This window comes from Lithobates pipiens, unplaced genomic scaffold, assembly GCF_037356315.1.
Source record: "Lithobates pipiens isolate NorthernLeopardFrog02 unplaced genomic scaffold, aLitPip1_a1.2 Scaffold_25, whole genome shotgun sequence".
NCBI lineage: Eukaryota > Metazoa > Chordata > Amphibia > Anura > Ranidae > Lithobates > Lithobates pipiens.
In genome coordinates, this window is record NW_027507787.1 from 95,295,644 (window position 1) to 95,317,287 (window position 21,644).

General features: G+C 39.7%; 1 protein-coding gene across 3 annotated transcripts in view; it reads left to right on the forward strand.

The window, feature by feature from the left end:
- The window catches only part of LOC143930421 (uncharacterized), a 277,574-nt gene extending 256,402 nt beyond the window's left edge, over positions 1-21,172 (forward strand). For all 3 annotated transcript variants that reach the window (XM_077454728.1, XM_077454727.1, XM_077454729.1), the window contains 2 exons: positions 5,851-5,964; positions 20,763-21,172. In XM_077454728.1, coding sequence (XP_077310854.1) covers positions 5,851-5,964; positions 20,763-21,011 — 363 coding nt within the window. In that variant the 3' untranslated portion in view covers positions 21,012-21,172. The remainder of the gene's footprint in view (positions 1-5,850; positions 5,965-20,762) is intronic.
- The last annotated feature ends 472 nt before the right edge of the window (positions 21,173-21,644 follow it).

Genomic DNA, 21,644 nt, shown 5'->3' on the forward strand with positions numbered 1-21,644 from the left:
ATGTTTTGGGGATGGGTGAGCTACAAAGGCACAGGAAATTTGGTCAAGATGGCAAGATGAATGCAGTATGTTATCAAAAAATACTGGAGGAACATTTGCATTCATTATCCAGGAAGCTGTGCATGGGACCTAAATGCATTTAGACTGCAGCTAGCACTACATGCATTTTCACATATGTATCAGAATATACCGTTATCTCAGTGCAGCGCTGTGTTATGATATGTGATCAAAGGTGCTTAAAACATAACATGCATGACAAACCAACATATAAAAAACAAATTACATCAATAAAATATTCACTTAAATACCATGCATAATAACCTCCTTTATAAATGAATGCCATTAACCACTTGCTTACTGGGCGCTTATATACCCTTCCTGCCCAGGCCAATTTTCAGCTTTCAGCTCTCTCACACTTTGAATGAAACTGCAGTCATGCTACACTGTACCCATATGAATTTTTATAATTTTTTTCACACAAATATAGCTTTCTTTTGGTGGTATTAAATCACCACTGGGTTCTGTTTTTTTGTTTTTGCTTTTTGCTGAACAAAGAAAAAAAGAACATAAATTAAAAAAAAAATGTTTTTCATATTTTGTTATAAAATTTTGCACACAGGTAATTTTTCATCTTCACTGATGATGAGATAGGCTGCAATGATGGGCACTGATGAGGCAGCACTGGTGGGCACTGATCAGGATGCATTATTGGGCACTGGTAGGTGGAACTGATAGGCAGCACTGATACACTGATGATGAGGCACTGATAAGTGCCACTGATTAGCAGTATTGATGGGCACTGACAGATGGTACTGGTGGTCTCTGATTAGCAGCACTGCAGGGCACTGATTAGCGACATTGCAGGGCACTAAGGGGACCAATGTCCATCTAACAGAAGCCTGTTAATGGCTTTCTTCTTTTCTTCATGCTGACAGTGTGAGGGGGAAAAAAAGTTGATAACTGGCTTGTTTACTTCCGACTTCAGCTGTCATTGGTTGATCATGTGGTAAAGGGCCCTGTGATCAGGGAGGAAGGGACTCAGATCATAGAGCGCGCACGCCCCAGCATGAAAATGGGAGGAAGTCCTTGTACGCCCTCCCATTATTTACAGCCTGCGCTGTAGCCTTCTGTCACATACCAGGTGTGAGGCAGAGATGCTGAGAGGGCTCCCCTTGCGACTAAGTGCAGTGCTCCCCTGGAAGTGGTACAGGGAGAGCAGCACCCAGAGAAGCACGGTTTGCCAGTTACTGAGGTTTGAAGAGCTGGTCACCGGAAGGTAGCTGGAACAAGCAGGGTGGACTGTAGTGCAGATGTGCTTGAGAGGTATTAGGTGAATTTGGCGCAAACCAGGAGCCAGGCCTCTGGTCATACACAGTAAAATCCGTTCATGTAGCAAGACTGGAACAAGTCGGGGTCAAACACGGTAAGACAGATTTGCAGCAGAGTCGGTGAGCCAAGTCAAGATCAAACACAGTGGAGCACAGGTCAGAGCAAGCTGGGTCGGTAACAGGAAATCAAGAATCAGGATACACAGAAGCATGGGGGAGCTGACAAAAATCCAGCAATGCACAGGTCTCAGCAGCAGGTTTATATAGGCCAGGAGATGCCAGCATCTGTTACATTGTGCATGCGCCATTGCGCCTGAGCGCTCCTGTTCACACCTTCACACATCTGCGTAAGCCCATTCGCGCCAATGCGCATGGGAGTGCACCTGATGCACCCATGATGGCCCTTGGCAAGATTGCCCGTTCTTTGACCATTTTCCTGACAGTGCCCCCCTCCCCCCCAAGGGGAAGCCTCTGGAGTTCTCTTCTGCTGAATACCCCTTCCATTTGATAAAAAATTGTTTTTGACTACCTCTCTTCTGACAGCCCAGGATGGCTTCCATCTTGAATTCTGGTTCATCACCCACAGAGACTGGAGGAGGTGCCACTTCTCTCTCAGGGAAAGGTCTTGGTATGGCTGGCTTAAGCAGAGAGACATGAAAAACCGGTCTTATAGGACCTCGGCGTGGCAAGTTCTAATGCCACAGGATTAACTTCTCTCTTGACTTCAAATGGAACGACAAATTTTGGCCCCAATTTCCTGGAAGGACAAGACAGCCTAAGGTTCATTGAAGACTGCCTTGTCTCCAACTTTGAAGTACTGCTTCTTCTTTTCCTGTCATATTGTCTCTTGAAGTAATCTTGGGCCTTCTGCGTGGTTTCTTGGAGGGTCTAAAAATTTAATCTGGGTGAAGGTTATCTGATCCTAAACTGCTGGTACTAAGGCTTCGGGGATGATGTTGGGCAAAAATGAGGGGTGAAATCCATAATTCGCACAAAAGGGTGACTGATTGGTTGCCGTGGGCACAGTGTTATTGTATGCAAAATCTGCACACGGAAGTAGGGAGAGACCGTCATCTTGGGAGAAAGAACATAAGCATTTTAGATACTGTTCCAAAGTTTGGTTGGTTCTTTCGGTTTGCCCATTACTCTGAAAACGATAGGCGGAGGACAAGTATATGTCAATTGCCAGGCCTCTGCAAAGACTTCTCCAAAATCTAGAAGTAAACTGGACCCTTTTATCTGAAATAATGTTGTCAGAAAGGCCGTGTAGTCTGAATATCTCTTTAATGGAGATATTTACTGTAGAGCGCCAGAGTATATCTAAGATTGTTTCTGTAATTAATACCCTGTCCACTGTACCCCCTTCTTCTCTGTATATAGTATTAATGTACATTTGTTTACCTTCCAGGTATATACATCTGATGGAAATAGATATGGATATGATGTAAAATTGTATGAAGATAGACAGGTTATATAAAAACAGTACTCGATGTGTTTTATAATTATTATTTTTTAAATAAATATATTTTTTTACGCTCAATATATATATAATAATTTTTTCTTTATTATTTTTTATGCTATATATTCAATAACAGTAGTATGCCTAAAAAGTCCAACACAACCAACAATTTTTTTGAGGTTTTTTGTGTTTTTCCCTTCTTCCTCTTTTTGCTTTGTTTTATTTCAAATTATTGAAAGGACGTGGCATTTGGAATTTTTATTTTGCAGTGTATCCACAGAACCACCCTGTGTTAGATACACACTATATATTTTTTATTGTTAATGTAGAAGTTGAATCTGGAAAAAAACATCGCCCTGTCAGGGTTTCAAGCGTTTGGCTGTCTGAAGGTATTCTAGATTTTTGTGGACAGTGAAAATCATAATGGGGTGTTGCGGCTCCCTCCAGGAGGTACCTCCACTCTTCCAGGGCTGTCTTTATGGCCAAGAGTTCCCAGTCTCCCACATCATAGTTCCTTTCCGGCTGACTCATGTTGCGTGAAGAAATGGCTTGAATTGAAATGGGATGAAGTAAGGCCTTAGATCCTTATCACTGTGACAGAATTGCCCGTGGCTACTTCTGAGGTGTCAACCTCCAAAACGTAAGGTAAAATGGGATCAGGATGCTGAAGAACTGGAGCGGAAGTGAACAAGGATTTCAGTTTGTCAAAGGCTGCCTGGGCCTCAGAAGACCATTGAAATCGGGTATGCTGGCGGGTTACTTTAGTGATGGGTAAGATGATGGCAGAAAAGTTCTTTATGTATCTTCTGTAAAAGTTTCCAAACCTAAAAGCCTTTGTACACCCTTTTTATGTACAGGAGCTAACCATTCCAGGATAGCTGTTACTTTCTGTGGATCCTTGGTGATTTCCTAGAAATGATAAGCCCCCCGAACTGGATTGCCATTCTTTCAAAGTCACACTTTTCAGCTTTTACATATAGTCCATGTTTCCTCAATGTAGACAACACTTTTTTTTACATGCGATGTGTAGCTCCAGGGTAGCTAAAAAAATAAGAATGTCATCAAGTTAGAAAACTCATGAAAGATGTTGTTCACCAGATGCTGGAATGTGGCATGCATTACAGAGTCCGAAAGGCATTACTCACTATTTGAAGTGCATGAACCGTGTTCTGAATGCCATCTTCCATTTGTCACCTTCATGAATGCGGATAAGGTTATAGACACCTTGCAGATCTAAATTAGTGAAAACTCTGGCATTGTGGAACCTCTGAAAGAGTTCTGGAATAAGAGGAAGCAGGTAGCGGTTCTTAAAGCGGACCTTCAGTAATTTTTTTCATCTTTCCATCTATTAAATCTTCTGCCCTTGTTGTTTTAAGTTTGTATAGTAAAACTTTTTTTTTCTGCCAGTAAATACCTTATACAGCCCACTTCCTTTTTCTTGTCTGGTCTTGATGAGTGATAAGAGTGATGATGAGAGCTGCAGGGCTGCAGAGATGCAATGAGAGCTGCAGGGCTGCAGAGCTGGAGGTGTGCCTCTGTGTAAATTGAGGAAGTAAACAGGCAGCAGCTTCAGCTAGCTGCCCACAGTTAAAATGGATGCAGCCAGACTTAGTGGAGGGAGATTTCTGCAGCATATTTGGCAAGTACAGAATCACAGTATATATAAAATAATATGCAAATTGGTTGTAGGAGAGCTTCAGAATGACAAAGATGTTTGTCATTCTGAAAATGACAAACATGCTATATAAATAAAACTTGAAATTAACCACAAACAGGATCAGGTGTACTCTGCTGACAGCAGAATACTTCCTCGGCCAATCCGAAGTGGTTCCCATAATAGAAGGACTTTAGTCCGAAACATGTCGGGTTTGTAACTCACTCAAACCATATTTGGATACTACTGAAAGTTCCATATACACAGCTGTTCAGAGTTGGATCTGCCTTATGGTTACCTTTCTGGACTGATTGAAGTGCCAGCTATCCACCGTCCTCTCTTGATGTTGTGGTCAGAGCAAGCTTCCATGTTGTCAGCATTCCTGCACAAAGATCGTTTGACTCACAGCTGTATAGTGTGTGTGTGTGTCCATCGGTTGCGGTAAGCGTACCTTATCTATTCACTATTACATAAGGATTGTTACTCATGATATGTGGATGGATACAGTTCTTTTGGCATAGCAACTTTTTTCATCCATTTCAATGGGAGGCAGCAGTTTCCACCTGTTCAGATAGGACTCAACCATTTCTCAGTGGAGACAGTTCACGTTTATGTTTTATTGATTTCGTTAATTTAACACCTTCCATGTGATCACATTTTTTTATTATGTTTTAAGGCACTTATTTCATCACAGGTCCGAATATTTGGGATTTTTTCTTCCACTCAATGGACTATATTATGTAATTACACACTCGGATTTATTGTCTGGTGTACACACTGGTGTTGACATAATTATTTTGCTTTTTCTTCTGAATTTTTTCAGGAGATACCACTATATATCACTGTATATGGTTTCTTTAGACTGTTTGTTTAGCACTGCATTTTATTTATAAGGTCAGAATATAACCTGCTCCTGTCGGCTGTTTTAATAAAAGAAAACTATTTTGCATCCCGGTGTGTGGCATTCTCTGCTGCTGGTACAATTGATTGCTTCGGTGGAGCAAGCCAAGCACCTGATGTAATTGTGAATCTGGAAACTGATCTCACATGTGAGATATTAAACAGAATTTCCAGTTTAAAAGGAAAGCCTAACATGTCAACAAGAGTTCATCACGCAGTTGTTTAAAGCTACACTGTGTTTTATAAGAGTGGCACAATATCTGAATTTACCAGTAAATAACATTGCAGATTAATTCTTTAATTGTAGGAAATGGTATCAATACACAAGCGTTTTGGATAAAAGGGTAATTTCAACATATTTAATGCTTCTTCCCAGCCCATTAGAAAATACCAATTAAAGTGTTTTTCCTATTATACAGATGAGTTCTGTTATTTTTATGATGCTTTTGATATGAATATGGTGCACACAGTTAAGATTTGATTACCTTCTGCTGTTGCTGTTTTCACAGTTCTTAACAGTGGTCCTTGTTTTTGCGGTTATTTCAAACCTGTTGGAGTTCTGTATTGCGGTGTCGCTCTCCCACTTTGGAAAGCTTGCCAAGGATGCAATGACAGTAAAACAGGTGAGTGAAGTAGAGTGGTGAGATATAATGCCCTTTACAACAGCATAGAAGCAAAGGTTGTTGAGGTCTCTGGTGCATGCACAGTGGTGATTTATTGGAGTGGACTTCATTTTATCTCTGCTGGATGGATTTTCAGCTCCTTTGGTGGAATCTATAAACTGGTAATAAGTGGTTCAGACAACCTGTTACTTGGTTTTTTTTTCTGTCCATCAACAGAGTGGCAGTATCTCAGTGGCTAGGTCAGAGGTGCTAGATCCCCAAATGGGTTGAATATTAGTGAAGACTGTAAAAAAATAAATGGCGAAACCAATGACTTAGGGGTCTATTTATAATTTTTATCCAAGAGTCACAAAACGTTTCCCCAGGAATCACGCATTTTTCTAATTGATTCTAGAAAAATGTACGATTCATGAGTGAAAGGCCCCTTTCACATGGGACGGATCAGTAATGATCCGCCCCGTGATGATCCGCTCGCTCAGCGGGGATCGCTCCGTTGTCCCCGCTGAGCCGGCGGCGGACAGGGCGGTCTCCGCACACTGTGCAGGGACCGCCCTGTCAGCTCTCCGCTCTCCTCTATGGGGGATCGGATGAACACGGACCGTCTGCCCGTGTTCATCCGATCCGCTCTGCAGACGGATAGAAAAATAGGATTTTCCTCCGTCTGCAGAATCGGACAGTAGTGGAGGCGAACGATATTGGGTGTCTGCGGATGTTCATCCGCAGACACCCCCTATCCTATAGGGATGAATGTATGCCCGTATTTCATCCGCAAACGGATGGATGAAATACGGACATATCGTCCACATGTGTGAAAGGGGCCAAAGTGTGTTACTCTTGTGTAAGAACATTAGTAAATAGGTCCCTTAGAGACAAGGTATGTATATTTTATGATAAAGATCTATAGAAATATGCCAAAGCATTTCAGGGTTTCAGAGGGACTATCTTTTTTCAGTGGTCTAAAATGCTGTCTGGACAGCAGGTAGATGAATTAAATTACTAAAATTACTTTATCGTGGGCCAAAAAAATATTTGTTTTTGCCATCAGCTGCTGAAGCATGAAAGTATAACTAAAGGCAAAACTTTTCTTTTAGTTTTGGACAGATTGAAGAGGCAATAGAACATCTGTCTGTTTTTTATTGAGTCCTCTTTATGGAGATTTATCATATTTGTCGATTTTACTGTTATCACCAAAAGTGAAGGAAATATTTGAATTTGGATTTTTTCCTAGAACAGTAATAGAGGGAGAGAGAGAGAGAGAGTGTTCCAATCAGAACACTAGTTGCCATGGTCACAAGCCAGGCACTGAAACCAGTAGCTATAGCAGTAGAGAGGTATACACCGACTAGCAGGATACCGGTACACAAGCAGTTCACCTTGGCGGATGACGCTGCCTCACCTGGGGCGCAAGATCTAAGCACTGACAAGTCTCCCGATGGTGGAACTGGGTTTCTCTGCATGCTAATTCCAGGTCACGATCATCAGGATTGCCACACCAGGATGTGAGCAAGCCGGGGTCTGGTACCAGATGTAGCAGGTAGGGATCAAGCAGAAGCATAGTCACTAAACGACTCCATGGTTGTTAACAAATGGTAGGAAAAATAAGGACAGCTGCTGGTACACAAGGAGTATGATATCTGCTGGAGTAAGCATAATAATTTGGTGAACAGAAAGTGCAGAGGCATGGCTTAAATCAGGAAGTTTATAGGAGCAGCAAAGAATCCAAGGTGCACCAGAAACAAGATACAAAGCACCCTCAGGTGGCACAGGGAAATGAGCTACAGCCAGACACCACAGAGGTCACAGGTTCAGATCAGGATCCTGACACTAGTTCCAGTGACCCTTGTGACAACGAAGAATTTCCCATTTTGGCTATGGGACAGAAAATTAAGGGCAATCTCCCCAATGGAAAACAGGTGGCCCTCCAAAAACTTGATGGGTTATAACCCTACCTTACTCTATTCAAATGAAAGGTTTTGCCTGTAGCTCTACTTTAAATGGTACACAAGAAAATAACTTCTGTCGTAGGTTCTAAATTATGCTTTATCATCCAGCACATTAGAACTTTGATAAAGAGGTTCCCTCAGAACCCCAGAAATGTGTTGGCTGTATAGGGTAGGGATAATCCTTTATACCACTTTACCAGTTCACTGAATGAACTGTCCTCTTCAGTGACCCTCAGTGAGCACTGATCAAGTTAGATTTGCTGCAGGGTCAGACTCACACAAACTGATTCACTTTGTTCAATAAAGGCATGATGCCATTGTTGCACATATGCAATGACATCATGTCTGTGCCAATGTCATTGCCAATATGCAGCTGAGGTCAGTTGTGTGGTGAGGAAGAGTGTCTAACGTTTGAGGTCTAAAAAGACTCTTGCAAGACCTTTATTTCTGGTAAGTATGAGCCCCCAAGGTCTGTCTGTGTTCTTACTGGCGATATTTTTCAATATGGTAAGTGATAAACTCCGCGCCAAAATATATAACTGTAGTGAAAAATTTTAAGTGAAAAAACGACAGTATACTAAATCAAAAGCTACTAAATGTAAACCAGCTGCTCCCCTGATTGAACACAGTGATCAATAAAATTAGAAATATATATAGAGGGCGCTGCATATAGAAAAACTCATGTATATAAAAATCTAATTTAAATTAATATCATCTCAACATAAGTGCACAATCATGCATGTGATAAATAGAACACTACACCAAAATGATGTGAAATACTAATTGTGACAAATCGCGTATAGAGTGTACACAAAAAACAAACAAAAAACTTGTGTATAGAAAAGTCCCAATTGAGTGACCACAACAGTGGTAAATGCCTTGAAATCTTCCACTTAAACTGTGCAATCCTTCTATGTGAGACAATTCCTTCATCAAAGAGAGGAAGCGACACCCTGCAGTGATGAATTATGAATCAGCTTACCAGAAGTATATGACTTCTTTAGTGAAAAAAAAGTCAAAAGCGCTTGTACAGGAATGTGCCTGTTCACATGGGATAGCTGGATCAGACTGGTAAAAAGACTTCCTCCCCATATTGTTAGATGTAGGATATCTAATCTATATATATAAAAATAGATACTTCCATAGTGCATTAAAGTTTATTAAAACAATATAAAACCAAAAGGAAAAAGCCAAATTGCCCCTTACATTTATTGGTGCCAAACGGGTTTTGAGGCTGCTCGCTCGTCTGGAGTTCGCTTATCACCACCACAAACAGCATGCGTTATACCTGGCAATGGCTGCAAACAGAGATACCGGAAGTCCAATGGGATCATGTTACCAAGGTGACGCTTCTACGTACGTTTCGTAAACAACGTCTTCAGGGACGCATCACTGAAGACGTTGTTTATAAAACGTATGTAGGAGCGTCACCTTGGTCACGTGATCCCATCGGACTTCCGGTATCTCTGGTTGCCGCTATTGCCAGGTGGAACGCACGCCGTTCACGGTGGTGATACACGGCTTCAAGCTTCAGCAAACTCCTGACTAGCAGCCTCAATGTCGGGTTGGCACCAATAAATTTAAGGGGCCATTTGGTTTAGCAAGAACGATTCTTCATGAATCCATGCTGATTACTGCTAATGATACCGTTCTCATTACTAAAATCTTGTATATAGTCCCTTATGATCCCCTCCAAGAGCTTGCATACTATTGATGTTAGGCTAACTGATCTGTAATTCACAGGGATGTATTTTGGGCCCTTTTTAAATGCCGGAGCTATATTGGCCTTTTGCCAATCAGTGGGTACCATTCAGTAAGTAGACTGTCAGTAAAAATTAGGAACACTTTGTATGAATATATAAATGGTCATAGAAAATTTGGTGAAACATTTTTCACTTTAAGGTCTTTGTAAATGAAAAGGTAACATTTACTGTACCCTGGAAGAAAAGATGTTTAACCTTTACATATGAAAAAGATTTCTTTACAGTAAGAGCTGAGAAAATATGGAATAGACATCCACAGGATGTAAAAACTTAATTTGTTGAGTATCCCATTACCTCTGAGTAATGGGAGAATGTTTTTTTCCTATTGGAGCGAATTGGACAATGCTTTATATGTATCTGTTTTTGTCAATTGCTTGATAGACATGTGTGTTTTTTCAAGTAAAACAAAAATAGAAACCACTTTATTCAATTTATAACAAGCTTTCCAAGGTGAGGTGCACATGTCATTTCACAGAACAAACAAATTGAACTTGAAATATATTCTACACAATTTGCATTAAAAATAGGTTTTTGTTGGATACATTTGCAAATATTTATTGAAGCTGCAGTGTTTCATCAAAATCTCTGAAGTGTAGTCTCTAACTGTACTCGAACAGAGCTCCCATCTTGGGACATACACTGATTAGCGATAACATTATGACCACTGACAGATACAGTGAATGTGTTGATGTGTTGACAGTAGCAAAAATGGGCAAGTGAAAGGATCTGAAAGGACAAGTGCCAAATTGTAATGGCTAGATGACAAAAAATTCCCAAAACTGCAACTCTTGTGGGTTGTTCACTGTCTGCAGTAGTCAGGATCTGCCAAAAGTAGTCCAAGGAAGGAAGAACTGGTGACCCCCATGGACCCCCATGGGCGGCCAAGGTTCATTGATGCAGGTGTGCAGTGAAGGCAGGTCTGTATGGTCCTAGCCAATAGAAGAGTTAATGTAGCTCAAATTGGCTAAATGTAGCTCAATGTAGCTGAAAAAGTTAATGCTGGTTCTGATAGAAGCGTTTCAGAACACTCAGTGCATCATAGTTTGTTGTGTATGGGGCTATGTAGCCGCAAACCAGTCAGGGTTCCCATGCTGACCCATGTCCAAAGCCAAAAGTGCCTACAATGGGCACAGAGTAAGAAAAAATAGTTTTTTTGTGCGTTGCGCTGCTGGATTATATATGTCCTGGATGGGGGGAGTGAGGAAGGAAAAAAGAGGGGGGGTTTTATGGGGGAGGGGGAAAAGGTTTGGGGGAAAAAAAACGCTGAAGTTGGTAAATTGGTGTGGCGGATTTAGGGATGTCAAGTCTGCTTATCACAGAGTTTTGCAATCCTTGCTGTGTATGTCAGTAAATGCAGCAGAAGTAATGGATAGCTGGCAGGATCACAAATTATAGTCCACAGTTACTGGTTGTGGAAAATAGTCATAGAAAGGGGATGATTTCTTTAGCACAGGCAGGTAGGCAGCATGTTCAAGGGTAGAAGGTACCTTGTAAAAGACATATAAACAGAAGAAAAAACAGCGCCAATCTAAGTGCAGTATTGTTGAATCAAAGACATTTAATTTGTGAAGTTATGCACTCACACTCTACCAGAAGGTTTCAGGCACATCATGTATCTAGAGGGCATCGCAGGGCTCTCGAGGAGAAACGGTAACTCGTTCGGCTGTATCTCTCGTCCGGTGGCGCCGGTGGTTCCCAGCGTCGCACGGCTTGGTGTAACAGCGTCAGGGAGGTCCGTTCGTCCGTTCGTTGTTACGTTGAGGGGCGCACTGCGATGACGTTTCGTTGTGGTTTACGTTGCACGCGTTCGGAGCATACGTGCTCCTTCATCAGGCATCTGGGTTACCATGTTTGGAGTGGTTTAGATAGGGAAAAGGGGCAGTTCTAATTGGTCGTTCGAGTTTAGGTTCCACCTTATGGGGCGGAGCTGTTCCGACCAAAGCATGGTGTTGATTGCTCATGTGTTGCAGGCTGGTTGTATGTGATTATTGTGTGTGTGTCCATCAATGTATGTGGATACAAGTTGGATAATGTGGAAAAGATGTGGGAAAAAATGATAAGAGTTGGAACTTTTTTATTTATTTAATTGTTTTTTAAAAAATTGTTTTAAAAATTATGAAAATACTTGTTAAAGGTATAAAATAGAAGTAGATTTTGCAAGAATTAAAAGAAGGTTGTTAAAGGTTGAAAAAATACATAGAAAATACATATAAAAAATATATATAAAAAATATATATAAAAAAAATTTTTTATATATAAAAAATATACATAAAAAAAAAAATATATAAAGAATCAATAAAAATAGAAGTAAAAATAAGGATTAAATTAAAATAGGAATAAAAATAACAATAAAAATAAAAATAAAAATAAATATAAAAATAAAAATAAAAATAAAAATAAGATAAAATAAAAATAGAAGTAGGAATAAAAATAAAAATGAAAAAGGGGCAAAAAATTGTTAATTAAATTGCTGAAGGTATATTTCTATGGTGGGTATTATGACATACCATAGTGAGAGACATGTATATTGATAGGATTTGATATTGTGAAAATTTGGTACTGTAAAATACAATAAAATGGTGTTCAAATGAGACGTGGATGTTAAAATAGAACATACATATATATATATATATATATATATATATACACACATACACACACACATACATATATACATATATATACATATATATACACATATATACACATACATACATACATACGCATGCACACGCACTCGTACGTGTGTGAACCCACATATAGTGGGATCAGAAAGAGGCGCGTGGATACTGATTTGTGGAGGTGAAGGCGGGGGGGGGGGGGGGCGGGGGTGTCTAAGCAATTTTAAGTCTCATTAAAAAATCTCATGGAAAAAGTGTGATGGATAAAAATTAGACAACTGAGTTGATTTCTATGTCCTCGTTGAGACCTCCAGGCGTGAGGGTGTCTAACGTATATATCCAAAAAGTTTCCCTCTCGCAGAGACGTTTGAAACGTTCTGCGAGGGGGAAGGATCCAGGTATCTGTTCAAGGGCCCATACTTGCATGCCCTCTGTGGACCCTTGATGGTGTTCTTTAAAGTGTCGTGGGATAGTGAGATTGGAGTCCCCTTCTACTGATCGGCGATGTTCGCCAAACCTTTTTCTTAGGGTACGAATGGTACGCCCTATATAAAGTAGGTTGCAAGGGCAGCGGATTGCATATATTACAAACTCAGAGGAGCAGTTGTAAAACTCTTTTAGTTGGTATGTGTTGCCCTTTGTGGTAAAAGATTTTTGGCGGTGTTGGACAAATTTACAGGTGAGACATTTTTGTTTCTTGCATTGGTACATGCCCTTCAGGGTGAGGAATGTCCTGAGTGGCTTTGGTTTGTTATCGGTTTTTAATTTGCTCGGGGCAATAAAACTTTTTATGTTGCGTGCTCTGCGATATGTTATCTTGGGGGTATCTGTTATGGAGGTTTTTAACAGAGGGTCTTCTAGAAGGATACTCCAATGGTTTTTGAAGATTTTTTCCATTTTTTGTGTTGGGAGTGATATTGAGTAATGAATCTGGTGCTGTGAGTTTGGGAATGGACAGTCGGTTTGTTCGGTGTGGTTTCATGTGGTTGGGGTGTGACCGGGTGTGTTTCTGGCTGGGTGTCCAGGAATTTGGTGAAGGCTTCATCTACTAGGGTGGGGGGATAGCCTTTGTCTTCAAATTTTCTTTTAAACAGAGTGCCCTGCTCGATATAATCTGAGTTGTGAGTACAATTTCGTTTTAAACGATTAAATTGACTCTTTGGGATATTGGTGATCCACCTTGGGTGGTGGCAACTTTGGAAGTGTAAATATGAATTTCCTGCAGTGGGTTTTATGTGGTTTCTTGCGAAGATGGTTTTATTGATATGACAGAGTTCAAGATCTAAAAAAGGTAAGGTATCTGGACTGGATTCAAAAGTGAAAGATAGGCCTAGATCATTAGCGTTACAGTGTGAGACGAAGTGGTCTATGGGTGGTCCGGTGTTGTCCCATATGATGATAATATCATCTATATAGCGACCTATGTATATAATATGCTCTGTATATGGATTGTTGTTCCAAATGTAAAAAGTTTCCCAGAAGCCCATTGTCAGGTTTGCATAGCTAGGTGCAAAATTGGCACCCATAGCTGTCCCTTGGGTTTGTAAGTAGAATTTTTTATTGAAGGAGAAGTAGTTGTGGGTGATGCAGAACTTTGTGGAATCTAAGATAAACTCTGCTTGTGCAGTTTTTAGGGATGGGTCTAGGGCTAAGAAGTGTTTTACTACCTGAAGGCCAACAGCATGGGGAATTGAAGTATAGAGGGAATTAACATCCAAGGACACCCATTGGTAGGTGGGCTCCCAGGAGTAGGTTTTTAGGATCTCTAGTAGGTGTGTACCATCTCGTATGTAAGTTTGGAGATTTTGTGCCAGTGGTTGCAGGAAATGGTCAATGTAGATAGAAAAGGGGCTGGTTATACTTTCCATTGCGGCAACAATTGGTCTCCCCGGGGGATTCTCTGAATTTTTATGTATTTTGGGAAGGTGATAGAAATAGGGAGTGTTATAATATGTTTTTTGATAGAAAGGAAGCTTCTGCTTTTGTAATAATATTATCTCCAAGGGCTCGTTTTATGAGTGCTTCAGCTTCTATAGAGAAGAGGGGGAGCGGGTCACTTTTTAAGGGCTTGTATGTATTGTTATCGGAGAGTAATCTGTTGGCCTCATTTAGATAGTCTTCCGAATTCTGGATTACTATACCACCTCCTTTGTCTGCTGTTTTGATGACAATAGAGTTATTTTTTGCTAGACTTTGGAGAGCCCGGGCTTCTTGTGGGGTGAGGTTGTTCCTGTGGTGATGCAGGGGGGAGGGGGGTGGCCTTAATTTACAAAGTCGTTTGATATCTGCATAAACAACCTGGTAGAAACTTTGTATGTAAGGGCCTTTTGCCTGGCTGGGGTTGAAGATGGATTTTGGCCCAAGAGGAGTGTGTTTTATTGGGGGGGAATCTGGTTGATAATAAATGCAAGAAGTGTCTGAGAGACTAATGGTGGTGACGGCGGGGTCTTCATTCATATTGTATAATTCTTCCAAAATGGCTAGGCAGAGATCATCTTGGTATATATTTTTTGTACATAAAGGAGAGGTATTGTTCATACTGGGTATTGTGGTATTGTTGGGATTTTCCTTATTGGATTTGATATTGAAAAAGCGTTTCACTGTGAGATTACGTATAAATTTGTTTAGATCCACAAATAGAGTGAAAGGGTTGGGCTGGCTGGTGGGTGCGAAGTTGAGTCCTTTATTAAGTAGAGAGATTTCATCTGGGACCAGGGTATGTGAAGAAAGGTTGTAGATTTTTATAGTTTGGCAAACTTTTCTTTGGGTTTTGTTTCTTCTCCCCGCTCTTCTGCCTCTTCTAGTTTTCTTTTTTGTGCAGGTTGAGGGGTTAGGACTAAAAAAGACTGGTCGTCTGTCTGTGTGGGAAACTCGAGAGGGCAATTTTGGACTATTTGTGAATAGGTTTTATATTGACCCATTGGAATGTTAGTATCATGTGTGCTTTGGAGAGACTGTTTTACAGGAACATCCGGAGTGGTTGTATTGGAGGTAACCTGATTACTCTTTTTTGTGTGTCCTGGAGGGGTATTATCACCTCTATTGGTATTATTTTTATTACTATTTTTGTGTTGGTTGGGGGTGTTTGTTGGTTTGTTATTAATTGCACTGTCAATAGGAGTAGTGGTATATTTTCTATTTTGTAGGGTTTCTATATTTCTTTTTGGTTTTCTATACCGTTTAGGTTTTGGTTGTGAGGTGTGGGGGCTGTTCTTCCTTATGGGTTCTGGATTGTAGGACGATATGTGTTGGGTTGGTTGGTTGGTGTGTTTTGAGTATGGATGTTGGGAGGGATATTGGGAGGGAAGTATAGGAGGGTGGTGGGTTTTGAAGGGCCGAAAGGACGGTGGAAATTGGATCTGCATTAGAGGCACTGGAGCAGAGTTACTGGTTTTCCATTGGAAAACCCTTTTGTTGTTGTAGTCGTCCACATCTCGTCTCATTTTTTGGAGTTTTGCCTTAATTAGTTTATCTTCATCTAATTTTGTTTTTTTCTTTAGTAGATCTAGCCATGTGCTGGGAAGGTTTGGTGTCTCCTTAGTGAGGTTTAGTATCTGATTTTTTAGTTTTTCTGAAAGAGACGTGCTTTTGAGGTCACGCTGTTTCAAAATGATATTTATCCATTTTTGGGAACAAAATTCAGAGATATGTTCCCATTCGGTTTGGAGATCGGGTGAGAGGAAGGCACATCTAGTTTTTATTCTGAGGCCCCTCGGGGTAATTTTGGAGGAAAGGTAGTTTTCAAGAAAAAACTTGTCCCATTTTTGGTGATTAAGTGTTATGATTGAATCCTCAATTTTTCTAAATAGTGTGCATAATTTCATATATACATTCTCTCCTATTTTGAAATGAACCTTGAAAAAGTCTTTTGGGAATTGCGAAAATAATTCATCTAAAAAAACGTATTTGGAATGCTCTACTGATTGAAGCATGTCCATTGTAAAAAAAAAAAAAAAAAAAAGGAGGGAAAACTGGAAAAATTGGAAAAAATAATAATGAGAAGTATAAAAAATATATATAAAAAAATATATAAAAAATAATAATAATAGTGGATAAAAGATAAAATAGATATATAGAAAAAATAAAAGATATATATATAAGAAAACAAATTGATTGATTGTTAGGGGAGGGGGATGTGGATGTGTGTATGTGGTATTGTTATGGGAGTATCTGGGCAGGTTGATGCGCTTGTGTAACTCTTCTGATGTGAGTGGTATGTGTATACACACGTGGGCGCATGTGTGTATGTTTTTTTGTCCATAAAGCAGAGCTGCAGGCACAAACTTCTAGTGAAAGTACAGAGTAAGAAAAAATAGTTTTTTTGTGCGTTGCGCTGCTGGATTATATATGTCCTGGATGGGGGGAGTGAGGAAGGAAAAAAGAGGGGGGGGGTTTTATGGGGGAGGGGGAAAAGGTTTGGGGGAAAAAAAACGCTGAAGTTGGTAAATTGGTTTGGCGGATTTAGGGATGTCAAGTCTGCTTATCACAGAGTTTTGCAATCCTTGCTGTGTATGTCAGTAAATGCAGCAGAAGTAATGGATAGCTGGCAGGATCACAAATTATAGTCCACAGTTACTGGTTGTGGAAAATAGTCATAGAAAGGGGATGATTTCTTTAGCACAGGCAGGTAGGCAGCATGTTCAAGGGTAGAAGGTACCTTGTAAAAGACATATAAACAGAAGAAAAAACAGCGCCAATCTAAGTGCAGTATTGTTGAATCAAAGACATTTAATTTGTGAAGTTATGCACTCACACTCTACCAGAAGGTTTCAGGCACATCATGTATCTAGAGGGCATCGCAGGGCTCTCGAGGAGAAACGGTAACTCGTTCGGCTGTATCTCTCGTCCGGTGGCGCCGGCGGTTCCCAGCGTCGCACGGCTTGGTGTAACAGCATCAGGGAGGTCCGTTCGTCCGTTCGTTGTTACGTTGAGGGGCGCACTGCGATGACGTTTCGTTGTGGTTTACGTTGCACGCGTTCGGAGCATACGTGCTCCTTCATCAGGCATCTGGGTTACCATGTTTGGAGTGGTTTAGATAGGGAAAAGGGGCAGTTCTAATTGGTCGTTCGAGTTTAGGTTCCACCTTATGGGGCGGAGCTGTTCCGACCAAAGCATGGTGTTGATTGCTCATGTGTTGCAGGCTGGTTGTATGTGATTATTGTGTGTGTGTCCATCAATGTATGTGGATACAAGTTGGATAATGTGGAAAAGATGTGGGAAAAAATGATAAGAGTTGGAACTTTTTTATTTATTTAATTGTTTTTTAAAAAATTGTTTTAAAAATTATGAAAATACTTGTTAAAGGTATAAAATAGAAGTGGATTTTGCAAGAATTAAAAGAAGGTTGTTAAAGGTTGAAAAAATACATAGAAAATACATATAAAAAATATATATAAAAAATTTTTTTATATATAAAAAATATACATAAAAAAAAAAAATATATAAAGAATCAATAAAAATAGAAGTAAAAATAAGGATTAAATTAAAATAGGAATAAAAATAACAATAAAAATAAAAATAAAAATAAATATAAAAATAAAAATAAAAATAAAAATAAGATAAAATAAAAATAGAAGTAGGAATAAAAATAAAAATGAAAAAGGGGCAAAAAATTGTTAATTAAATTGCTGAAGGTATATTTCTATGGTGGGTATTATGACATACCATAGTGAGAGACATGTATATTGATAGGATTTGATATTGTGAAAATTTGGTACTGTAAAATACAATAAAATGGTGTTCAAATGAGACGTGGATGTTAAAATAGAACATACACATATATATATATATATATATATATACACACACATACACACACACATACATATATATACATATATATACACATATATACACATACATACATACATACGCATGCACACGCACTCGTACGTGTGTGAACCCACATATAGTGGGATCAGAAAGAGGCGGGTGGATACTGATTTGTGGAGGTGAAGGCGGTGAATCTTCACAATATCAAATCCTATCAATATACATGTCTCTCACTATGGTATGTCATAATACCCACCATAGAAATATACCTTCAGCAATTTAATTAAACAATTGTTTGCCCCTTTTTCATTTTTATTTTTATTCCTACTTCTATTTTTATTTTATCTTATTTTTATTTTTATTTTTATTTTTATATTTATTTTTATTTTTATTTTTATTTTTATTGTTATTTTTATTCCTATTTTAATTTAATCCTTATTTTTACTTCTATTTTTATTGATTCTTTATATATATTTTTTTTTATGTATATTTTTTTATATATATTTTTTATATGTATTTTCTATGTATTTTTTCAACCTTTAACAACCTTCTTTTAATTCTTGCAAAATCCACTTCTATTTTATACCTTTAACAAGTATTTTCATAATTTTTAAAACAATTTTTTTTAAAACAATTAAATAAATAAAAAAGTTCCAACTCTTATCATTTTTTCCCACATCTTTTCCACATTATCCAACTTGTATCCACATACATTGATGGACACACACACAATAATCACATACAACCAGCCTGCAACACATGAGCAATTAACACCATGCTTTGGTCGGAACAGCTCCGCCCCATAAGGTGGAACCTAAACTCGAACGACCAATTAGAACTGCCCCTTTTCCCTATCTAAACCACTCCAAACATGGTAACCCAGATGCCTGATGAAGGAGCACGTATGCTCCGAACGCGTGCAACGTAAACCACAACGAAACGTCATCGCAGTGCGCCCCTCAACGTAACAACGAACGGACGAACGGACCTCCCTGACGCTGTTACACCAAGCCGTGCGACGCTGGGAACCACCGGCGCCACCGGACGAGAGATACAGCCGAACGAGTTACCGTTTCTCCTCGAGAGCCCTGTGATGCCCTCTAGATACATGATGTGCCTGAAACCTTCTGGTAGAGTGTGAGTGCATAACTTCACAAATTAAATGTCTTTGATTCAACAATACTGCACTTAGATTGGCGCTGTTTTTTCTTCTGTTTATACAATGGGCACATGAGCATCAGAACTGGACCACAAGAGCAATGTAAAAAGGTGGCCTGGTCTGATGAATTCAAGAATGGTTTAAGGGACACAACAAGTTTGAGGCATTGAATTGGCTTCCAAATTCTCCAGATCTTAATCCAAATAAGCATCTATGGAATGTGCTGGAAAAACAAGTCCAACCCATAGAGGCCCCACCTAGAGACTTACAGGAATTAAAGGATCTGCTGCTGACAGTTTGGTGCCAGAAACATCAGCATATCCTCAGAGGTAGAAATGCATGCTTTGACGAGCTATGTAGAGCAGTCCTAATGTTATGGCTGATCGGTGTAAATAGCAATGAATAAATTGAGAACAGATCTACCTGGAAGCAGCCTATTCCTACTTTACATGCCAGTAACTAAACACATCTCAATGCCAAACCAAGACCAGCAGTGTGTTATTGAACCCAATCTAATCAAGGCAAATCAAAAATGGCAACAGCTGCAATCATTTTATCATAAGTAACTGTCACTAGCTTTTTTTCAAATAATTATTGGAACAGTGTAAATTGTTGCTTTTTCGTTGCTGGATAAATGGTAAAAATAATGTATTTTATTGTTTCTATTTATGTGCACTTTACTTCAGCTAATTACCATATTTATCCATATTTATCGGCGTATAACACACACATTCATTTTAAGAGGGAAGTTTCAGGAAAAAAAATGTACATTTTAAATAAGGAACTTTGAAGCAAAATAAGGGTTAGTGCCCATCTGCAGCCTCACCATTGCCATCAATGCAGCCTTATCACTGCCCATCTGCAGCCTCACAAGTGCCACCAATGCAGCCTCATCAATGCAGCCTCACAAGTGCCATCAATGCAGCAGCCTCACCATTGCCATCAATGCAGCAGCCTCACCATTGCCATCAGTGCAGTCTGATCGATGCCCATCTGCAGCCTAGAGGGGACAGGGAGGGGGGCGGGACGAGCTCCGACAAATTACATACAGTGAGAATCGCCTATGATAGACAGAACAGTGGTCCAATGGCCCAGGAGAGGTCCCCAAGTAAACAGGAGATTATAACTGTGTGCAATCTGACGGCGCTCGCCCCACCCCCCTCCCTGTCCCCTCTGAGGCAGCTAAAATTTAAGTATTGGCATATAACACGCAGATGCTATTTGCACCCAATTTTCATGGTGAAAAAGTGAGTGTTATATGCCAGTAAATACAGTATACATTTTTTTAGAATAGCCAATTTTTTGGGCATATATAGTGCATGTTCACTGTCGGTGTCTTCCTGTCCTGGTGAACATTTATGCATTTATGGCCCCATTGTCACAAGGACAGGAATTGATATGAAATCTTCCTGATGGGGACACAGGCCACAATTAAAACATGGCAAAACTATATATTCCTCAAAAGTTTATCTAAAATAGAAAAACATTTTTAGATGTTCATCAGGGTTTCCATAACTGACATTTTTCTTTTTTTGTTAAGTCTTCTGCACAGGTGTATTCAATACCAGCCCAGTATAGCAATCCAATGACAAGCGCACCAGACCCCATACAAACGTTCGGAGGCCCGAGCCCACAGTTCCAGCCCCAAAACTATAACCAGCCTAGAGAAGCTGACTACAGGTTCCCAACTGCTCAATCTGGACTCCAAAGAACCCCAACTTTCTCTCAACAGAACTACCAAGGTGCTAACGACAATAGAATGCTCAATAGATACAATATGTACAACTGACTGCACGTAGCATGATCACAAGAAGACATTTTGAAACTACTTTACAATAAAAACAAAAAGTTGGATAATGATATATGTAATATAATGTTGGTAAAGACTTCTGACATGCTTTATTTTTTTTATTTCCAACTGTTTTGTTCAATAAACATACTAGAATAGCATTGCTTATTTTGCAAGTATGAATAAAGTTTATGATATGTGAACTTTGGGGATGATCTGAATACCTGGGTTCCAGGTGAATTCAACAAACTTTGCTGAAGTTTACTGAAGTAAATCAAAGCCAACCGGTTAAAAACCACTGATGCCTGTTTTCCAGGCAAGGGATTTTCAAATAAATGACATAGGGGCTAGGCACTGGAACATGTATCAAAATGAAAAAATAGGATTTTTATATACAGCTTACCTGTAAAATCCTTTTCTTGAGAGTACATCACGGGACACAGGAGCTTCATTACATAGTGGGTTATATAGGCACCTCTGGTGATTGGACACTGGTTAACCCCCACTTAAGGAGAATTCCTCCCCTATATAACCCCTCCCATATGGGAGGCACCTCAGTTTTGTAGCAAAGCAATAGGAAACCATGTAAAACCCAAGAGGGGCGGGAGCCCTGTGTCCCATGATGTACTCTCA